The sequence below is a fragment of the Gobio gobio genome (assembly GCF_949357685.1).
Source record: "Gobio gobio genome assembly, chromosome: 17".
Taxonomy (NCBI): Eukaryota; Metazoa; Chordata; class Actinopteri; order Cypriniformes; family Gobionidae; genus Gobio; species Gobio gobio.
In genome coordinates this window covers 2,581,278-2,600,822 of record NC_137110.1, presented here as the reverse complement: position 1 = coordinate 2,600,822, position 19,545 = coordinate 2,581,278, and the positions used below count along the sequence as shown (strand labels likewise).

The following is a 19,545-nucleotide window of genomic DNA, read 5'->3' as shown; positions in this document are numbered from 1 at the left end:
TGTCCCTTTAAGAGCGAACTCGCGGATCCAATACACTGATACACGCTTTATTTCTTAACTGTTTACATTCACCTCAATCACGATTTTGACAAAAAACTAGTGGAAAAACAGACATTCAATTATAATAATTTTTTTCTTGTTATATTGTTTAAAATGGATTGTTTGAGGAATACTAAGAAGGTTGATGTCTAACTTTAAAAAATGAATGAGTAGGAGGAGTGAATGACGTCTCGGGTCGCTGAAGACCAGAGGTATGCATTTAAGGGTTAAAGTTATCGTTCTTGGTGTGAATGAGCTTGAGTTTTCCATGCTGGTTTGTTGCTGGTCCAGCTGGTGGACCAGTATAGACCTTGCATGTTTGTCTGTTCAGCACGATTAGTTGACTCGGGTATTTATTTATTATATTATGCATCTGTAAAGTGTCTTACAATCCGTTGTGTGAGGTTGATTAGCTCTTCTTCTTCTTTCTTCCTGCCCTCGAAGTGCGCCTCAATGAGCGTCTGCAGCTCCGTCAGGTCTTTCTCCATTCGCTTGCGGTGAATATCCTGAGGACACGTGTTTAAAGGTAATTACCTTATAGAGGTAATGTACAGTACAGTAAAACTACTCATGTTTTATGGCAATGCTACAAAAACATACAGGTCATATTACATTGTTTGAAAGCTCAGAGTGATTTATTGGTGTGACGGTGAAAGTGTTGAGACAGACAAAACTGCACACAAAAGACTGCAATGTAAATGTTAATTAATGGTGCAATATAATACACAAATAGGATAAAAAATAAATAATGATAGAAAATATTTAAAAATAAATAAATAAATGAAATAAAAATGTTTAAAAAATAAAATATAAACAAAATTAAATTAAATTAAATATAAATATATAATAAAATTAAATGAAGTAGTTGATAATGTAATGATATAATATAATAATGATAGAAAATTATAAAAATATTTTAAAAATAAAATAAAATATAAAAATATTTTTTAAATAAAATTTAAAATGAAATAAAATATTACAAATATTAAAATAAAATATAAAATAAAATAAATGAAGTAGATTTATATACTTAAATTAATGTAATACACAAATAAGATCAAATATAAAAATATTTAAAATAATAAAATATACAAATATTTACAAAATAAAATAAATTATAAACAAAATAAAATAAATGTATATACTTAAATTAATCAATATAATGCAATATAATACTCAAATAATATCAAATATAAATAATGATAGAAAATATAAAAATATTTAAAAAATAAAATATACAATTTTTTCAAAATTGTAAATAAAATATAAATAAAATAAAATATAGAAAATAAAATATAAAATAAATGTAAAAGATGTATATATTTAAATTAATGGTGAAATATAATACACAAATAAGATAAAATATAAATAATGATAGAAAATATAAAAATATTTAAAAATATAAAATAAACAAAATCAAATATAAAAATATATTTTAAAAATAAAATAAAAATATAAATAAAATATAAACAAAATGAAATAAAATATTACAAATATTAAAATAAAATAAATGAAGTAGATGTATATACTTAAATTAATGGTGCAATATAATACACAAATAAAATAAAATATAAAAATATTTAAAATAATAAAATATAAAAATATTTACAAAATAAAATATAAACAAAATAAAATACAATATAAAAATATAATAAAAATAAAATAAATGTACATCCTTAAATTAATCAATATAATGCAATATAATACACAAATAAGATAAAATATAAAATAATGATAGAAAATATAAAAATATTTGAAAAATAAAAAAATAAAAATATTTAAAAATAATAAATAAAATTTAAATAAAATAAAATATAGAAAATAAAATAAATGTAAAAGATGTATATATTTAAATTAATGGTGAAATATAATACACAAATAAGATAAAATATAAATAATGATAGAAAATATAAAAATATTTTAAAATATAAAATAAACAAAAATAAAATATAAAAATATATTTAAAAATATAATTAAATTTATTAATTTATTAAATATAAATATAAACAAAATAAAAATAAAATATTAAAAATATATATATAATATATATATATATAATAATTTTTTAAAAATATGCAATATTCTCACATCAAAATCAACTTTCTCTCCATCAGGAATTTTGGGAGGCACTAAAGGTGGCAGGAAGGGTCTGAAAAACAACAACGCATTAGTTTCTTCTCATAAAACAGTCTTTTATTGGCGGATGTTTGGTTATATATTATCGTTATGTATCATGCTGAGCGGAAAGCAACATCCAAAAACAGGAAAATGCTGGAATAAGTCTTTAATATATCACTGGAGCACGGAAAATCACGAAAGATAAAAACTAAAGAGCGCATGCAGGAGAATAAATACAGACAAGAGACAAATTACACTCACACACGGGACGAACAAAGGCAACTAAACTACACACACTTTACATTTTCAACTTAAATGACATTCAATGACAGTAATGAAATCTCACTCACTTATGCTTTGGCTTTGTTTCTTCTGTTCAGGAGGGAAAAGCAGAAATGATGTATGTATGAAAACAGGCTGGTGGTTTAGTTCAAAGGTCGTCGGGCCCAGTTTCAACTGTAAACCAGTTTTGAATGAGTGTGATGGTATCAGGTTTACCTTCCTCTCCGGGTTCCTCAGCAGCGTCTGGAGAAGAGAAGACAGCCCATCAGAGACAGTGAGGAAGCCCTGGAGACACGTCTCTTATCTCACACCGCATTCTTCACTAAAAGGTATTTCGTCTATGCCTTATCAAGAAAATCAGCGTGGTCACATTTGTACTCAGAGTGTTTCAGGTTGAGTGAGGTCAAAATGCCCCCAGGCCTCACCCATTGGGGAAAATGTGTACAGGAATTTTGAAAACTCTGCAACACAATATGTGCATGTTTATGAATTCTTCTAACGTTTTTTTAGAGATGTCAAAGTTGATTTGGGGTCAATTTGCCCATCTTGTTGAGTATCCCAGTAAACACAGTTGATGATGTAAAGGCATAGTTCACCCAAAAAAGTGCATCTGTCCATCATAAAAGTGCATCTGTCCATCATAAAAGTGCATCTGTCCATCATAAAAGTGCATCTGTCCATCATAAAAGTGCATCTGTCCATCATAAAAGTGCATCCGTCCATCATAAAAGTGCATCTGTCCATCATAAAAGTGCATCCATCCATCATAATAGTGCATCCATCCATCATAAAAGTGCATCTGTCCATCATAAAAGTGCATCTGTCCATCATAAAAGTGCATCCATCCATCATAAAAGTGCATCTGTCCATCATAAAAGTGCATCCGTCCATCATAAAAGTGCATCTGTCCATCATAAAAGTGCATCCATCCATCATAAAAGTGCATCCATCCATCATAAAAGTGCATCTGTCCATCATAAAAGTGCATCTGTCCATCATAAAAGTGCATCTGTCCATCATAAAACTGCAACAGTCCATCATAAAAGTGCATCTGTCCTTCATAAAAGTGCATCTGTCCATCATAAAAGTGCATCTGTCCATCATAAAAGTGCATCTGTCCATCATAAAAGTGCATCCGTCCATCATAAAAGTGCATCTGTCCATCATAAAAGTGCATCTGTCCATCATAAAAGTGCATCTGTCCATCATAAAAGTGCATCTGTCCATCATAAAAGTGCATCTATCCATCATAAAAGTGCATCTGTCCATCATAAAAGTGCATCCATCCATCATAAAAGTGCATCCATCCATCATAAAAGTGCATCCGTCCATCATAAAAGTGCATCTGTCCATCATAAAAGTGCATCTGTCCTTCATAAAAGTGCATCTGTCCATCATAAAAGTGCATCTGTCCTTCATAAAAGTGCATCCATCCATCATAAAAGTGCATCCGTCCATCATAAAAGTGCATCTGTCCATCATAAAAGTGCATCTGTCCTTCATAAAAGTGCATCTGTCCATCATAAAAGTGCATCTGTCCATCATAAAAGTGCATCTGTCCTTCATAAAAGTGCATCTGTCCATCATAAAAGTGCATCCATCCATCATAATAGTGCATCCATCCATCATAAAAGTGCATCTGTCCATCATAAAAGTGCATCTGTCCATCATAAAAGTGCATCCATCCATCATAAAAGTGCATCCATCCATCATAAAAGTGCATCTGTCCATCATAAAAGTGCATCCGTCCATCATAAAAGTGCATCCGTCCATCATAAAAGTGCATCCATCCATCATAAAAGTGCATCTGTCCATCATAAAAGTGCATCTGTCCATCATAAAAGTGCATCTGTCCATCATAAAACTGCAACAGTCCATCATAAAAGTGCATCTGTCCATCATAAAAGTGCATCTGTCCTTCATAAAAGTGCATCTGTCCATCATAAAAGTGCATCTATCCATCATAAAAGTGCATCTGTCCATCATAAAAGTGCATCCGTCCATCATAAAAGTGCATCCATCCATCATAAAAGTGCATCTGTCCATCATAAAAGTGCATCTGTCCATCATAAAAGTGCATCTGTCCTTCATAAAAGTGCATCTGTCCATCATAAAAGTGCATCTGTCCATCATAAAAGTGCATCTGTCATCATAAAAGTGCATCTGTCCATCATAAAAGTGCATCTGTCCATCATAAAAGTGCATCTATCATCATAAAAGTGCATCTGTCATCATAAAAGTGCATCTGTCCATCATAAAAGTGCATCTATCCATCATAAAAGTGCATCTATCATCATAAAAGTGCATCTGTCCATCATAAAAGTGCATCTGTCATCATAAAAGTGCATCTGTCCATCATAAAAGTGCATCTATCCATCATAAAAGTGCATCTGTCATCATAAAAGTGCATCTATCCATCATAAAAGTGCATCTATCATCATAAAAGTGCATCTGTCCATCATAAAAGTGCATCTATCATCATAAAAGTGCATCTATCCATCATAAAAGTGCATCTATCATCATAAAAGTGCATCTGTCCATCATAAAAGTGCATCTATCATCATAAAAGTGCATCTATCCATCATAAAAGTGCATCTATCATCATAAAAGTGCATCTGTCCATCATAAAAGTGCATCTGTCATCATAAAAGTGCATCTGTCCATCATAAAAGTGCATCTGTCCATCATAAAAGTGCATCTGTCCATCATAAAAGTGCATCTATTTTTGGGTGAACTGTCCCTTTAAGTGAATGTAAACAGTTGAGAAATAAAGCGTGTATAAGTGTATTGGATCCGCGTGTTCGCTCTTAAAGGGACAGCTGCCTAATATTCCTGATACTGTGTTTTAATGTTAATCAAACAACAAAGGACAAAGAAATCACTCGTTGCTTTTGACTGAATGACTTTTGTAATTTAATAAAAAATGATCTATATATATAATTTATACAAGATTGTACATTTGATTACTTTAGTATCTGTCTAGTTCTCGAAAAAGTGTTTCTAAATTTCATCCCAAATGTGTCACACGTGGTTTAATGAGAGACTTTGTGAAAGTATAATTATTGGGTGTAGTTTATTATATCAGAAGCTCTTTTACCTGCATGATGTGGATTGGGTGTTTGCTTCCCACCGGCCTCTACAAGCCCTACAAATGAACACACAAACACAAGGATTTATCCCAAAACACTTTATGAGAGTTTTGAAGTCGCTCTTTTGTGATTTATGTGCATTACTCATAATTATTACTTTAACTGATTATAGTACTGAGAAAACAGGTGTAGGATTTACCTAGAAACAATTTTCGCTCAGAAATTGCTCATGAATTAATTACAAAGAGCATCATTTTACATGTTGAAGGTATTTCCTTATAAAACATACTCCAATATTTTAGTTTTAAAACTAAAAACTCCATAGTTTTATTTGTGACTTTGACTTTTAACAATAAATATTTACATTAACACACATTATCCACTGAAGCTAACAGTGAATTTCACAAGAAACAGTCTGGGTTTTATTTCACCCCATAATCAAAAGAAATAACTCAGTTATGTTTTGCATGAAAAAATTGCCTTATGGCATATTGAATTTCATAAAATATATGTAATATTGCACGTAACATAATTTATTGATTTTTATGTTAGGAATTGTTCTTGACACAGTTCCTGAGATTCCCCAGACAACATCATCTGTTCATTTATCATTTCCGGCAAGCCTCAATCATTATTAGGTGTAGCTTTAGCAGTAGCATTAGCTCAAGCGGCACTACCTTCCTCCTCCTCCTCCTCCTCCTCCTCCTCCTCCTTCTCCTCCACCTCCTCATCCTGCCACTCTGTGCAAAGCAGACGAGACTATAATCATGGTTGCAACTGAGCGATGCATGCATCCAAAAATACACAACTGAGCGACGCATGCATCCAAAAATACACAACTGAGCGACGCATGCATCCAAAAATACACAACTGAGCGACGCATGCATCCAAAAATACACAACTGAGCGACGCATGCATCCAAAAATACACAACTGAGCGACGCATGCATCCAAAAATACACAACTGAGCGACGCATGCATCCAAAAATACACAACTGAGCGATGCATGCATCCAAAAATACACAACTGAGCGATGCATGCATCCAAAAATACACAACTGAGCGATGCATGCATGCAAAAATACACAACTGAGCGATGCATGCATCCAAAAATACACAACTGAGCGATGCATGCATCCAAAAATACACAACTAAGCGATGCATGCATCCAAAAATACACAACTGAGCGACGCATGCATCCAAAAATACACAACTGAGCGACGCATGCATCCAAAAATACACAACTGAGCGACGCATGCATCCAAAAATACACAACTGAGCGATGCATGCATCCAAAAATACACAACTGAGCGATGCATGCATCCAAAAATACACAACTGAGCGACGCATGCATCCAAAAATACACAACTGAGCGACGCATGCATCCAAAAATACACAACTGAGCGACGCATGCATCCAAAAATACACAACTGAGCGATGCATGCATCCAAAAATACACAACTGAGCGATGCATGCATCCAAAAATACACAACTGAGCGATGCATGCATGCAAAAATACACAACTGAGCGATGCATGCATGCAAAAATACACAACTGAGCGATGCATGCATCCAAAAATACACAACTGAGCGATGCATGCATCCAAAAATACACAACTGAGCGATGCATGCATGCAAAAATACACAACTGAGCGATGCATGCATCCAAAAATACACAACTGAGCGATGCATGCATGCATGCAAAAATACACAACTGAGCGATGCATGCATGCAAAAATACACAACTGAGCGATGCATGCATGCATGCAAAAATACACAACTGAGCGATGCATGCATGCATGCAAAAATACACAACTGAGCGATGCATGCATGCAAAAATACACAACTGAGCGATGCATGCATCCAAAAATACACAACTGAGCGATGCATGCATGCAAAAATACACACGATGGTTGCAATTAATCAAATGCATGCGTGCAAAATACACACGATGGTTGCAAATGAGCAATGCATGCACACAATCTAAACAAGGACATTTCATAGACTTTTTAGAAACCTCTTATGTTCATCATCGTGTGTTGTCGCGGTTGATTTAGTGTGATTGTCTCTATGTCAACTCCCTGAAACGCCTTCCATTCAATTCACCTACTTATATGTCATAAAAGTATGTACTCTTTTTGTAAAGAAAAAGTATGCCGAATGCTTTGGGACATATACTTTAACGGAGAGCTCTGTTGCTTATGTGCACCGTTTAAACTGTCAATCATCTCGCCACAGTTAAAATCCTCCACATTCAGTTTAATTCAACTTCCTACCGTTTCAGAGAGAAATGCACGTTGATCGTGAGACTCTCCTCGTGTGTTTGCATAATGATGCATTTAAAGGTGCAGTGTGTAAGTTTTAGCGGCATCTAGCGGTGAGGTTGTGAATTGCACCTGCTCACCCCTCCCTTTCAAAGCACATAGAGAAGCTACGGTGGCCCACACAGGACAAAGATGTGTTCGTGTGAGACAGAAGAGAGTAGCTAGTGCTCTGTAGAGAAGTTTGTCCCTTTAGGGCTACCGTAGAAACATGACTGCACAAAATGGCGGCTTCACTGTAAGGGACCCGCGGTGTGTGTAGATAGAAACGGCTCATTCTAAGATAATAAAAACATAACGGTCTTTATACTCCACTGAAAACATAGTTATGTGTATTATATTCCATTTCTGTCAATAGAGCCTCATAAATACTCCACACTGCACCTTTAAAAGTGAATGACCAAACATCAAAAGTTCACAATGCTGTTGAAGATGAAATATTACGTGGATAACATTGAATAAATATATTTTCGTCAGGTTAGACACTGATTATTAATCACTCAAATCCCTTTATCTAAACCTCTCTCTACTTAACCAGCGGTCTTGCACATCCGCCATGTTTGTAGTCTTTTATTCGTGTTTGTAGTTCAAATCTAATCCAATATTAGCCGTTAAAGTGTGAACAGATATGCACATTTATTATCATTTCGAATACTATTTAGGCCGGATAGTATGTGATTTGGGAAGCAGCAACAGTTTTTTACACGGTGACATTTCCAAAACACCCTTGAAGCACTTGACCAATCACAACACACTGCTCCAGTCGACCAATCAGAGCACAGTGCGCTTTTCAGAAGGAGGGGCTTCATAGAGACAGGAACTAAACAGAGTGTTACTGACAGACTGGGAAGAGAGGAGCCGCAACAATGGAGAAAATGGGGAAAATAATTAAGACTTTGTAAAAGAACATAAAAGTTCCTATTTAAATCACTTTTTTTGTCCAATTAAGCTGTAGTAGGGATAGTTTTGTATTGCAAAAGTATATAGCAAAACCCCCAGTCATGTCATTTAACTGCCGTCTCAGGGCAGAGTAAGGAAATCGTGCCCCATTTAATAAACAATAAAGGATTATACTCGTGAATGACGTCACTCACTGCCATTACATAATGCAGTTTGGGAAAACTGCTCGTCCTGATACTCCACCCTCCAACTAATCCTGCCACACATGAACACGCCCGTCCCCAGCGTCTCTCATATCAACTTCTGCTGCCAAATGAACCTCCTGATCTGTGCTGGATGGAGGGCAGGTTCAGACAACAAACCCAGAACCAAACACAGCAGGGTTCAAAACAGGACATAAACTCTTATAATCCGTGAAACGAGGTGCACTCTCAGAAAAAAAGCTGCAGTAGAGGACCAATTTTGTTCCTTGGGGAACCAAACGTATAACTGTCCCTTTAAAGGTACACAATTGGTCCTTAGGGTACAACAAGTATACCATTGTTTTCCTCTAATTAGAGCAGAAGTTTGGTCCTAGAGAACCACTGTCCTGCAGAGTTTGGCTCCAATCCTGAAAGACGTCTATAGAAGCTCTTGTTGAGAATTAACAGAGGTTTAGATGTTGATGTTTTATTGAAAATGTTTGGTCACCATTATGGAGAATAATGTTTTATTTAGCTTGTCACCATTATGGAGATTAGTGTGTCTTTAGTCGGTCACCATTATGGCGATTAGTGTGTCTTTAGCCGGTCACCATTATGGTGATTGGTGTGTCTTCTTTAGTCGGTCACCATTATGGCGATTGGTGTATCTTTAGTCAGTCACCATTATGGTGATTAGTCTGTCTTTAGTCAGTCACCATTATGGTGATTAGTGTTTCCTTTAGTCGGTCGCCATTATGGTGATCAGTATTTCCTTTAGTCAGTCACCATTATGGTGATATGTGTTTATTTTAGTTGGTCGCCATCATGGTGATCAGTGTTTACTTTAGCCGGTCACCATTATGGTGATCAGTGTTAGTCGGCCATCATTATGACGAACAGTGTTTCCTTTAGTCAGTCACCATTATGGTGATATGTGTTTATTTTAGTCGGTCACCATTATGGTGATATGTGTTTCATTTAGTCGGTCACCATTATGACGAACAGTGTTTCCTTTAGTCAGTCACCATTATGGTGATATGTGTTTCATTTAGTGGCCTGTTTGACTCTTGGCTTATGTGTGTTTGGGGTTTTTGTTACAGTGTTAACAAAACACATCATCTGTTCAAATCAAAAGAAGCCATAAACAAAAATTGTCATGAAGAAAATGTTTTGACTAAATTCATCCCCGACTAAAAACGTTAATAAATAATATTCACCAACAATACATTCTTGCCATAGATCAGACATTCTGAATTTAGATTTTTAAATACATTCTAAGGGGAAAAAAGCTTAGACGCACACAGATATCAAGAATCAGCATATGAATCTCAACAATGGTGACATACTTAATGCTGCAATGCATGCTGGGAGCCATTAGTTTTATCCTGTGGTGGCTTGGTAGGGTTGGAGCTAAACTCTGGAGGACATCAGCTCTAGGACCGAACTTGCCGACCCCTGACTTAGAGGTACAGAAACCACCCCAGTGACGGCCACTTGTACCTTAAAATGTAAAATGTTGTACTCTTTTGAGAGTGTACTTAATAATACAATTTATTTGAAAATAAATATTGATACATTTTTGACATTTGTACTATGCCTGGATGGGTTCTGATGGGTTTTTAAAAACCATTATATATGAGCAGTTATTGCATTATTTTAAATTATAATATCCGAATAGATAATGTTTCCAAGTTGGATATTTGCCCTAAATAATAAAGGTCAATCAGTAGCTAGTTTGGGACCAAATGCTACTTTAATTCATTATAAACGTATGCATATTCCCTATAAATTATATATAATAAAAAAAGTACATATTTTTCTTAATATGAAAATGTTAATATGAAACGTATATGTATTTTAATTATTTTGATTATTGAGATTATTTGTATATTCAGAATCACTGATTTGTGGAGATTTGCTAGTAAATGTATTTAAACCAGTAGTATTTATTTTGCTAATGCGTCAAAGCAAGCCATATATACCAAAACCGGTCTTGTTTGTGGAAATTGCCAGATCAAATCTTTTCCCTCTGGTCTGTTTTCAGTGGGCTAAACCCAAATTCCTGTCAAAAGAAAGGGAAGGTTTGTTTTTCGAGATCTCTGTGAATCTCACCTAGCGAGTAACTCTCTCTGCCGCTGGTCATTTAACTCAGGTGTCAGGGTAAAAGCCCATGAGCCCATGTGCAAACCGGATCATCTACACGAGGGAAACCTGATTCCCATTTGGGCCGCCAAGAGAGGGAAAGACTGAGATAGCCTTTGTGCTCCGAACAATAGTCCCTCTCAACAGCCCCAAACACATCCACCTTTAAGAGCTCAACTCCAACGGGAAGCTTTTAACTGAAGTTACTCGGTTGAGTTAAGACAAATACATTTAGGGAAAATACACGCTTTTTAGTCATTATGAATAATCAGAACTGTCATATGTGCCTCTAAATAATGTTTGTATTTACGCTGGGTCATGCTTGATAAAATAGATTATAAAATGAAAGATCGCCACAATGCATTTATGCATTTTATCCTATGATTTTATCACACAATAGCACTTTAGTTTTAAGCCATAGTTATCGGTGTTCAGGGAATCAGTAAATCTGTGTGAAAAGAATACTAATTTCTGCGACATATGAAGAAAAATGCTCTGGTAAATTATAATTTTGACATAAAAAAGCACAATTTTGACAGGGAAAAGTTAGAAATTATGGCATAAAAAGTCATACATAAAAATGACCAGAATGACGTTGTAAATAATGGTGTGTGCACTGCAAACCAAAAGCACATTTATTATTTGCGATAGTAGAATACACACAAAGTCAACGCAAATACGCCAATGGACGCGATTGCCGCAAACGCGCGATATTCGCCTCTGTCACGTCTTCCGCGCAAGTTTAAACATTTAAACTCGAGCCGAAAATTCGTTGTCGCATAAACCAATCAGCGAAAAAATGATTGACACGTCCGGTTGTATCAGAAGAAGGACCGTCGGCGTTTGGCTTTTTAGCGTAGGCACAGGTACTTCCACAACAGGTGCAGCAATAGGCTAGTTATATCCAGGTTGATGATGGAAAAAATGGCAGAAAGAAATTGTTGTTGTTGTGAAGACACTGTCTGTTTGAAACACTGAAGATTTTTTTATTCGCGCGAGTTACGCGAAAAACAAGTGATCCCGCGAGTAACGCGATATGTGAATATTCGCTTCACTTTTGATGTGCACAGATGTGCTCATTTCTTTGACTCGTCTTTTCTTGGGCTATTACATTTTCACTGACAGACCAAATATTGCCTTGTTTTAGTCTAGGCGTCAGGGCTGTGTTTTATGGAAGCTTGTTTCCGCCACAGAATAAAACATTTTAGAAGATAATTGCTACATCTCGCAATTCTGACTTTTTTTCCTCAAGTCGGAATTGCGAGATATAAACTCGGAATTGCATTACGAGATATTAAGTCGGAACTGCATTACGAGATATAAAGTCAAAATTGTGAGATAGAAAGTCAGAATGGTGAGATAGAAAGTCGGAATTGCATTACCAGATTTAAAGTCAGAATTGTGAGATATAAAGTCGGAATTGCATTACGAGATATAAAGTCAGAATTGTGTGATATAAAGTCAGAATTGTGAGATATAAAGTCAGAATTGTGTGATATAAAGTCAGAATTGTGAGATATAAAGTCAGAATTGTGAGATATAAAGTCGTAATTGTGAGGTATAAAGTCAGAATTGTGTGATATAAAGTCAGAATTGTGTGATATAAAGTCAGAATTGTGAGATATAAAGTCAGAATTGTGAGATATAAAGTCAGAATTGTGAGATATAAAGTCAGAATTGTGAGATATAAAGTCAGAATTGTGTGATATAAAGTCAGAATTGTGTGATATAAAGTCAGAATTGTGATATATAAAGTCAGAATTGTGAGATATAAAGTCAGAATTGTGTGATATAAAGTCAGAATTGTGATATATAAAGTCAGAATTGTGTGATATAAAGTCAGAATTGTGAGATATAAAGTCAGAATTGTGATATATAAAGTCAGAATTGTGTGATATAAAGTCAGAATTGTGTGATATAAAGTCAGAATTGTGAGATATAAAGTCAGAATTGTGTGATATAAAGTCAGAATTGTGAGATATAAAGTCAGAATTGTGAGATATAAAGTCAGAATTGTGTGATATAAAGTCAGAATTGTGAGATATAAAGTCAGAATTGTGAGATACAAAGTCAGAATTGTGAGATACAAAGTCAGAATTGTGAGATATAAAGTCAGAATTGTGTGATATAAAGTCAGAATTGTGAGATATAAAGTCAGAATTGTGAGATATAAAGTCAGAATTGTGAGATATAAAGTCAGAATTGTGAGATATAAAGTCAGAATTGCGAGAAATAAAGTCAGAATTGTGAGATATAAAGTCAGAATTGCGAGAAATAAAGTCAGAATTGTGAGATAAAAAGTCAGAATTGTGAGATATAAAGTCAGAATTGTGAGATATAAAGTCAGAATTGTGAGATATAAAGTCAGAATTGTGAGATATAAAGTCAGAATTGTGTGATATAAAGTCAGAATTGTGTGATATAAAGTCAGAATTGTGAGATATAAAGTCAGAATTGTGAGATATAAAGTCAGAATTGTGTGATATAAAGTCAGAATTGTGAAATATAAAGTCAGAATTGTGTGATATAAAGTCAGAATTGTGAGATATAAAGTCAGAATTGTGATATATAAAGTCAGAATTGTGTGATATAAAGTCAGAATTGTGATATATAAAGTCAGAATTGTGTGATATAAAGTCAGAATTGTGATATATAAAGTCAGAATTGTGAGATATAAAGTCAGAATTGTGATATATAAAGTCAGAATTGTGTGATATAAAGTCAGAATTGTGATATATAAAGTCAGAATTGTGAGATATAAAGTCAGAATTGTGAGATATAAAGTCAGAATTGTGAGATATAAAGTCAGAATTGTGAGATATAAAGTCAGAATTGTGATATATAAAGTCAGAATTGTGAGATATAAAGTCAGAATTGTGAGATATAAAGTCAGAATTGTGATATATAAAGTCAGAATTGTGAGATATAAAGTCAGAATTGTGAGATATAAAGTCAGAATTGTGAGATATAAAGTCAGAATTGTGAGATATAAAGTCAGAATTGTGATATATAAAGTCAGAATTGTGAGATATAAAGTCAGAATTGTGAGATATAAAGTCAGAATTGTGAGATATAAAGTCAGAATTGTGTGATATAAAGTCAGAATTGCGAGAAATAAAGTCAGAATTGTGAGATATAAAGTCAGAATTGCGAGAAATAAAGTCAGAATTGTGAGATAAAAAGTCAGAATTGTGAGATATAAAGTCAGGATTGAGAGATAAAAAGTCAGAATTGTGTGATATAAAGTCAGAATTGTGAGATAAAAAGTCAGAATTGTGAGATATAAAGTCAGAATTGTGAGATATAAAGTCAGAATTGCGAGAAATAAAGTCAGAATTGTGAGATAAAAAGTCAGAATTGTGTGATATAAAGTCAGAATTGTGAGATAAAAAGTCAGAATTGTGAGATATAAAGTCAGAATTGTGAGATATAAAGTCAGAATTGTGAGATAAAAAGTCAGAATTGCGAGAAATAAAGTCAGAATTGTGAGATATAAAGTCAGAATTGCGAGAAATAAAGTCAGAATTGTGAGATAAAAAGTCAGAATTGTGAGATATAAAGTCAGAATTGTGAGATATAAAGTCAGAATTGTGAGATATAAAGTCAGAATTGTGAGATATAAAGTCAGAATTGTGAGATATAAAGTCAGAATTGTGAGATATAAAGTCAGAATTGTGAGATATAAAGTCAGAATTGTGAGATAAAAAGTCAGAATTGCGAGAAATAAAGTCAGAATTGTGAGATATAAAGTCAGAATTGTGAGATACAAAGTCAGAATTGTGAGATACAAAGTCAGAATTGTGAGATATAAAGTCAGAATTGTGTGATATAAAGTCAGAATTGTGAGATATAAAGTCAGAATTGTGAGATATAAAGTCAGAATTGTGAGATATAAAGTCAGAATTGTGAGATATAAAGTCAGAATTGCGAGAAATAAAGTCAGAATTGTGAGATATAAAGTCAGAATTGCGAGAAATAAAGTCAGAATTGTGAGATAAAAAGTCAGAATTGTGAGATATAAAGTCAGAATTGTGAGATATAAAGTCAGAATTGTGAGATATAAAGTCAGAATTGTGAGATATAAAGTCAGAATTGTGTGATATAAAGTCAGAATTGTGTGATATAAAGTCAGAATTGTGAGATATAAAGTCAGAATTGTGAGATATAAAGTCAGAATTGTGTGATATAAAGTCAGAATTGTGAAATATAAAGTCAGAATTGTGTGATATAAAGTCAGAATTGTGAGATATAAAGTCAGAATTGTGAGATATAAAGTCAGAATTGCGAGAAATAAAGTCAGAATTGTGAGATAAAAAGTCAGAATTGTGTGATATAAAGTCAGAATTGTGAGATAAAAAGTCAGAATTGTGAGATATAAAGTCAGAATTGTGAGATATAAAGTCAGAATTGTGAGATAAAAAGTCAGAATTGCGAGAAATAAAGTCAGAATTGTGAGATATAAAGTCAGAATTGCGAGAAATAAAGTCAGAATTGTGAGATAAAAAGTCAGAATTGTGAGATATAAAGTCAGAATTGTGAGATATAAAGTCAGAATTGTGAGATATAAAGTCAGAATTGTGAGATATAAAGTCAGAATTGTGAGATATAAAGTCAGAATTGTGAGATATAAAGTCAGAATTGTGAGATATAAAGTCAGAATTGTGAGATAAAAAGTCAGAATTGCGAGAAATAAAGTCAGAATTGTGAGATATAAAGTCAGAATTGTGAGATACAAAGTCAGAATTGTGAGATACAAAGTCAGAATTGTGAGATATAAAGTCAGAATTGTGTGATATAAAGTCAGAATTGTGAGATATAAAGTCAGAATTGTGAGATATAAAGTCAGAATTGTGAGATATAAAGTCAGAATTGTGAGATATAAAGTCAGAATTGCGAGAAATAAAGTCAGAATTGTGAGATATAAAGTCAGAATTGCGAGAAATAAAGTCAGAATTGTGAGATAAAAAGTCAGAATTGTGAGATATAAAGTCAGAATTGTGAGATATAAAGTCAGAATTGTGAGATATAAAGTCAGAATTGTGAGATATAAAGTCAGAATTGTGTGATATAAAGTCAGAATTGTGTGATATAAAGTCAGAATTGTGAGATATAAAGTCAGAATTGTGAGATATAAAGTCAGAATTGTGTGATATAAAGTCAGAATTGTGAAATATAAAGTCAGAATTGTGTGATATAAAGTCAGAATTGTGAGATATAAAGTCAGAATTGTGATATATAAAGTCAGAATTGTGTGATATAAAGTCAGAATTGTGATATATAAAGTCAGAATTGTGTGATATAAAGTCAGAATTGTGATATATAAAGTCAGAATTGTGAGATATAAAGTCAGAATTGTGATATATAAAGTCAGAATTGTGTGATATAAAGTCAGAATTGTGATATATAAAGTCAGAATTGTGAGATATAAAGTCAGAATTGTGAGATATAAAGTCAGAATTGTGAGATATAAAGTCAGAATTGTGAGATATAAAGTCAGAATTGTGATATATAAAGTCAGAATTGTGAGATATAAAGTCAGAATTGTGAGATATAAAGTCAGAATTGTGATATATAAAGTCAGAATTGTGAGATATAAAGTCAGAATTGTGAGATATAAAGTCAGAATTGTGAGATATAAAGTCAGAATTGTGAGATATAAAGTCAGAATTGTGAGATATAAAGTCAGAATTGTGAGATATAAAGTCAGAATTGTGTGATATAAAGTCAGAATTGCGAGAAATAAAGTCAGAATTGTGAGATATAAAGTCAGAATTGCGAGAAATAAAGTCAGAATTGTGAGATAAAAAGTCAGAATTGTGAGATATAAAGTCAGGATTGAGAGATAAAAAGTCAGAATTGTGTGATATAAAGTCAGAATTGTGAGATAAAAAGTCAGAATTGTGAGATATAAAGTCAGAATTGTGAGATATAAAGTCAGAATTGCGAGAAATAAAGTCAGAATTGTGAGATAAAAAGTCAGAATTGTGTGATATAAAGTCAGAATTGTGAGATAAAAAGTCAGAATTGTGAGATATAAAGTCAGAATTGTGAGATATAAAGTCAGAATTGTGAGATAAAAAGTCAGAATTGCGAGAAATAAAGTCAGAATTGTGAGATATAAAGTCAGAATTGCGAGAAATAAAGTCAGAATTGTGAGATAAAAAGTCAGAATTGTGAGATATAAAGTCAGAATTGTGAGATATAAAGTCAGAATTGTGAGATATAAAGTCAGAATTGTGAGATATAAAGTCAGAATTGTGAGATATAAAGTCAGAATTGTGAGATATAAAGTCAGAATTGTGAGATATAAAGTCAGAATTGTGAGATAAAAAGTCAGAATTGCGAGAAATAAAGTCAGAATTGTGAGATATAAAGTCAGAATTGTGAGATAAAAAGTCAGAATTGCGAGAAATAAAGTCAGAATTGTGAGATATAAAGTCAGAATTGTGAGATATAAAGTCAGAATTGTGAGATAAAAAGTCAGAATTGCGAGAAATAAAGTCAGAATTGTGAGATATAAAGTCAGAATTGTGAGATATAAAGTCAGAATTGTGAGATATAAAGTCAGAATTGTGAGATATAAAGTCAGAATTGTGTGATATAAAGTCAGAATTGTGAGAAATAAAGTCAGAATTGTGAGATATAAAGTCAGAATTGTGTGATATAAAGTCAGAATTGTGAGATATAAAGTCAGAATTGCCTTTTTTATTTTTTATTCTGTGGCAGAAACAAGCTTCCATAGTGTTTGGACGGCTATCGTCTGGTCGGGTTAGCTATTGTTAGCTATTGTTAGCTATTGTTAGCTATTTCAGTATGTTGGGTTGTTGAATATCTACATTAAAACAGGTATTTTGTTAGGTAATCTAAATTATTCTTTAAATGCAAACACCTACATTTACATTACTTAAGTCAATAATATTACGTGTATATTCCACTGTTTTGAATGTATGAATGTTATATGTATTTAAAGTGAATGTTATGGACACTACTGTGAGTTTAAAGCTTGTCTTGATGTAAATGTATTATTTACAGAAGAGGGAAACAAATCAAAAACTTACCCTCTTGCTCCCTGGACAGAAACACACAACATGGGAATGTTATTATAACTCTAAATGTGTCAGTGACTGAACGTGATGCAATTGTTCTCAATGCATATGCATCAAAATCCTCTTTAATGAAATACAAAGGCACTTACTCACACTCAGCGTCCTCTCTGGACGACATGCTTAGATTAAGACCTGTTTCACACACAGATTACAGAAGAATGTGTCCGTTTTTACAGTCATTATAATAGTCTGACAACATGAAAACGCTCCATATATCATGCTTTAGGTATCCGTCTTACCTGTCTTGAGGTTGGTCGGGATGGTGTTACTCACGGGTTTGTTTCCGAAGGCTGTTTGCTCGTCAAGCTGAACCCTGACGATATATAAATTGTCCAAAGATCACATGATATGTGATGTTTTGTCTTCATAGAGGGTGGGCTGGATTCACATGCATGCATATGCACCTATGAACAACACATATAGTACATGCACACTTTGCACACACACATTCTCTGTGGCTGTGCATTGTGTCTATTATTAGCCCGGCTGACAGCTGTTCTCGCATGATGAGATCTAACTGTTTATACTTAACAATAAAAACATTGATTATGTGGTATGATATGTGCACAATTGTTTATTCTTACACATGCATACTGTACTAATACATCACATTTACATCACTGATTACATTCATGCACCGTGTCCTTTCACATCCGTGAAGTCATCGTAAAAATGTCTTGTAAATGTTGTTGTAGACAGTTCAGCTGGATTCTAGGCCAAGCTCGTACACGTTCAGTCTGGCGTTGAGTTGACCTGAGGCTTGTTTCCTCTGCCGTTTGAAGGGTCACAGGATGTTAACCTCGCAGGTGAGAAAATTAGTAACTATGTGTATCACGCTTGACCTGCTGTCTTCACCCGCTGCGGAGAATCTCTGCTCTTTATCGCCATGCCAGATCTTTTATTAGTTTCAAGGACAGTCAGAAGCTGTTTAGTCCCATTAAACATCTGCTTGACTTCTGCCTGACTTCTGCTCTCTATGAAAAGCTTTATTCAGTCAGTTAAACTTGATATTAGCCACCATTCTCATCACTACTAAATACGAATAAAATATACACTATATTGCCAAAAGTTTTGGGACGCCTGCCTTTACATGCACATGAGCTGTAATGCCATTGTTAATCCGTAGGGTTTGATATGGAGTATTAAGATCTATAACAGCTTCAGCTCTTCTTTCCTCAAGGTTTAGGAGTGTGTTTATGGGGATTCTTCATTTGTGATGTTGGGCGAGAAGGCCTGGCTCTCAGTCTCCGCTCTAATTCATCCCAAAGCTGTTCTATCGGGTTGAGGTCAGGACTCCAGTTCCTCCACACCAAACTCCTCATCCATGTCTTTATGGAGCGACGCTTTGTGCACTGGTGCATGCTGGGAC

At 33.8% G+C, this 19,545-nt stretch overlaps 1 protein-coding gene across 1 annotated transcript in view; it reads right to left on the bottom strand.

The window, feature by feature from the left end:
- Positions 1-18,476, bottom strand: part of tnnt2b (troponin T type 2b (cardiac)) — a 36,650-nt gene extending 18,174 nt beyond the window's left edge. Inside the window, exons 1-7 of the mRNA XM_079840360.1 lie at positions 18,416-18,476; positions 18,262-18,308; positions 5,537-5,584; positions 2,656-2,682; positions 2,508-2,529; positions 2,128-2,188; positions 429-545 (exon numbers count right to left, since the gene is read on the bottom strand). Coding sequence (XP_079696486.1) covers positions 429-527 — 99 coding nt within the window. The 5' untranslated portion in view covers positions 528-545; positions 2,128-2,188; positions 2,508-2,529; ... (2 more) ...; positions 18,262-18,308; positions 18,416-18,476. The remainder of the gene's footprint in view (positions 1-428; positions 546-2,127; positions 2,189-2,507; positions 2,530-2,655; positions 2,683-5,536; positions 5,585-18,261; positions 18,309-18,415) is intronic.
- Positions 18,477-19,545: the final 1,069 nt, after the last annotated feature.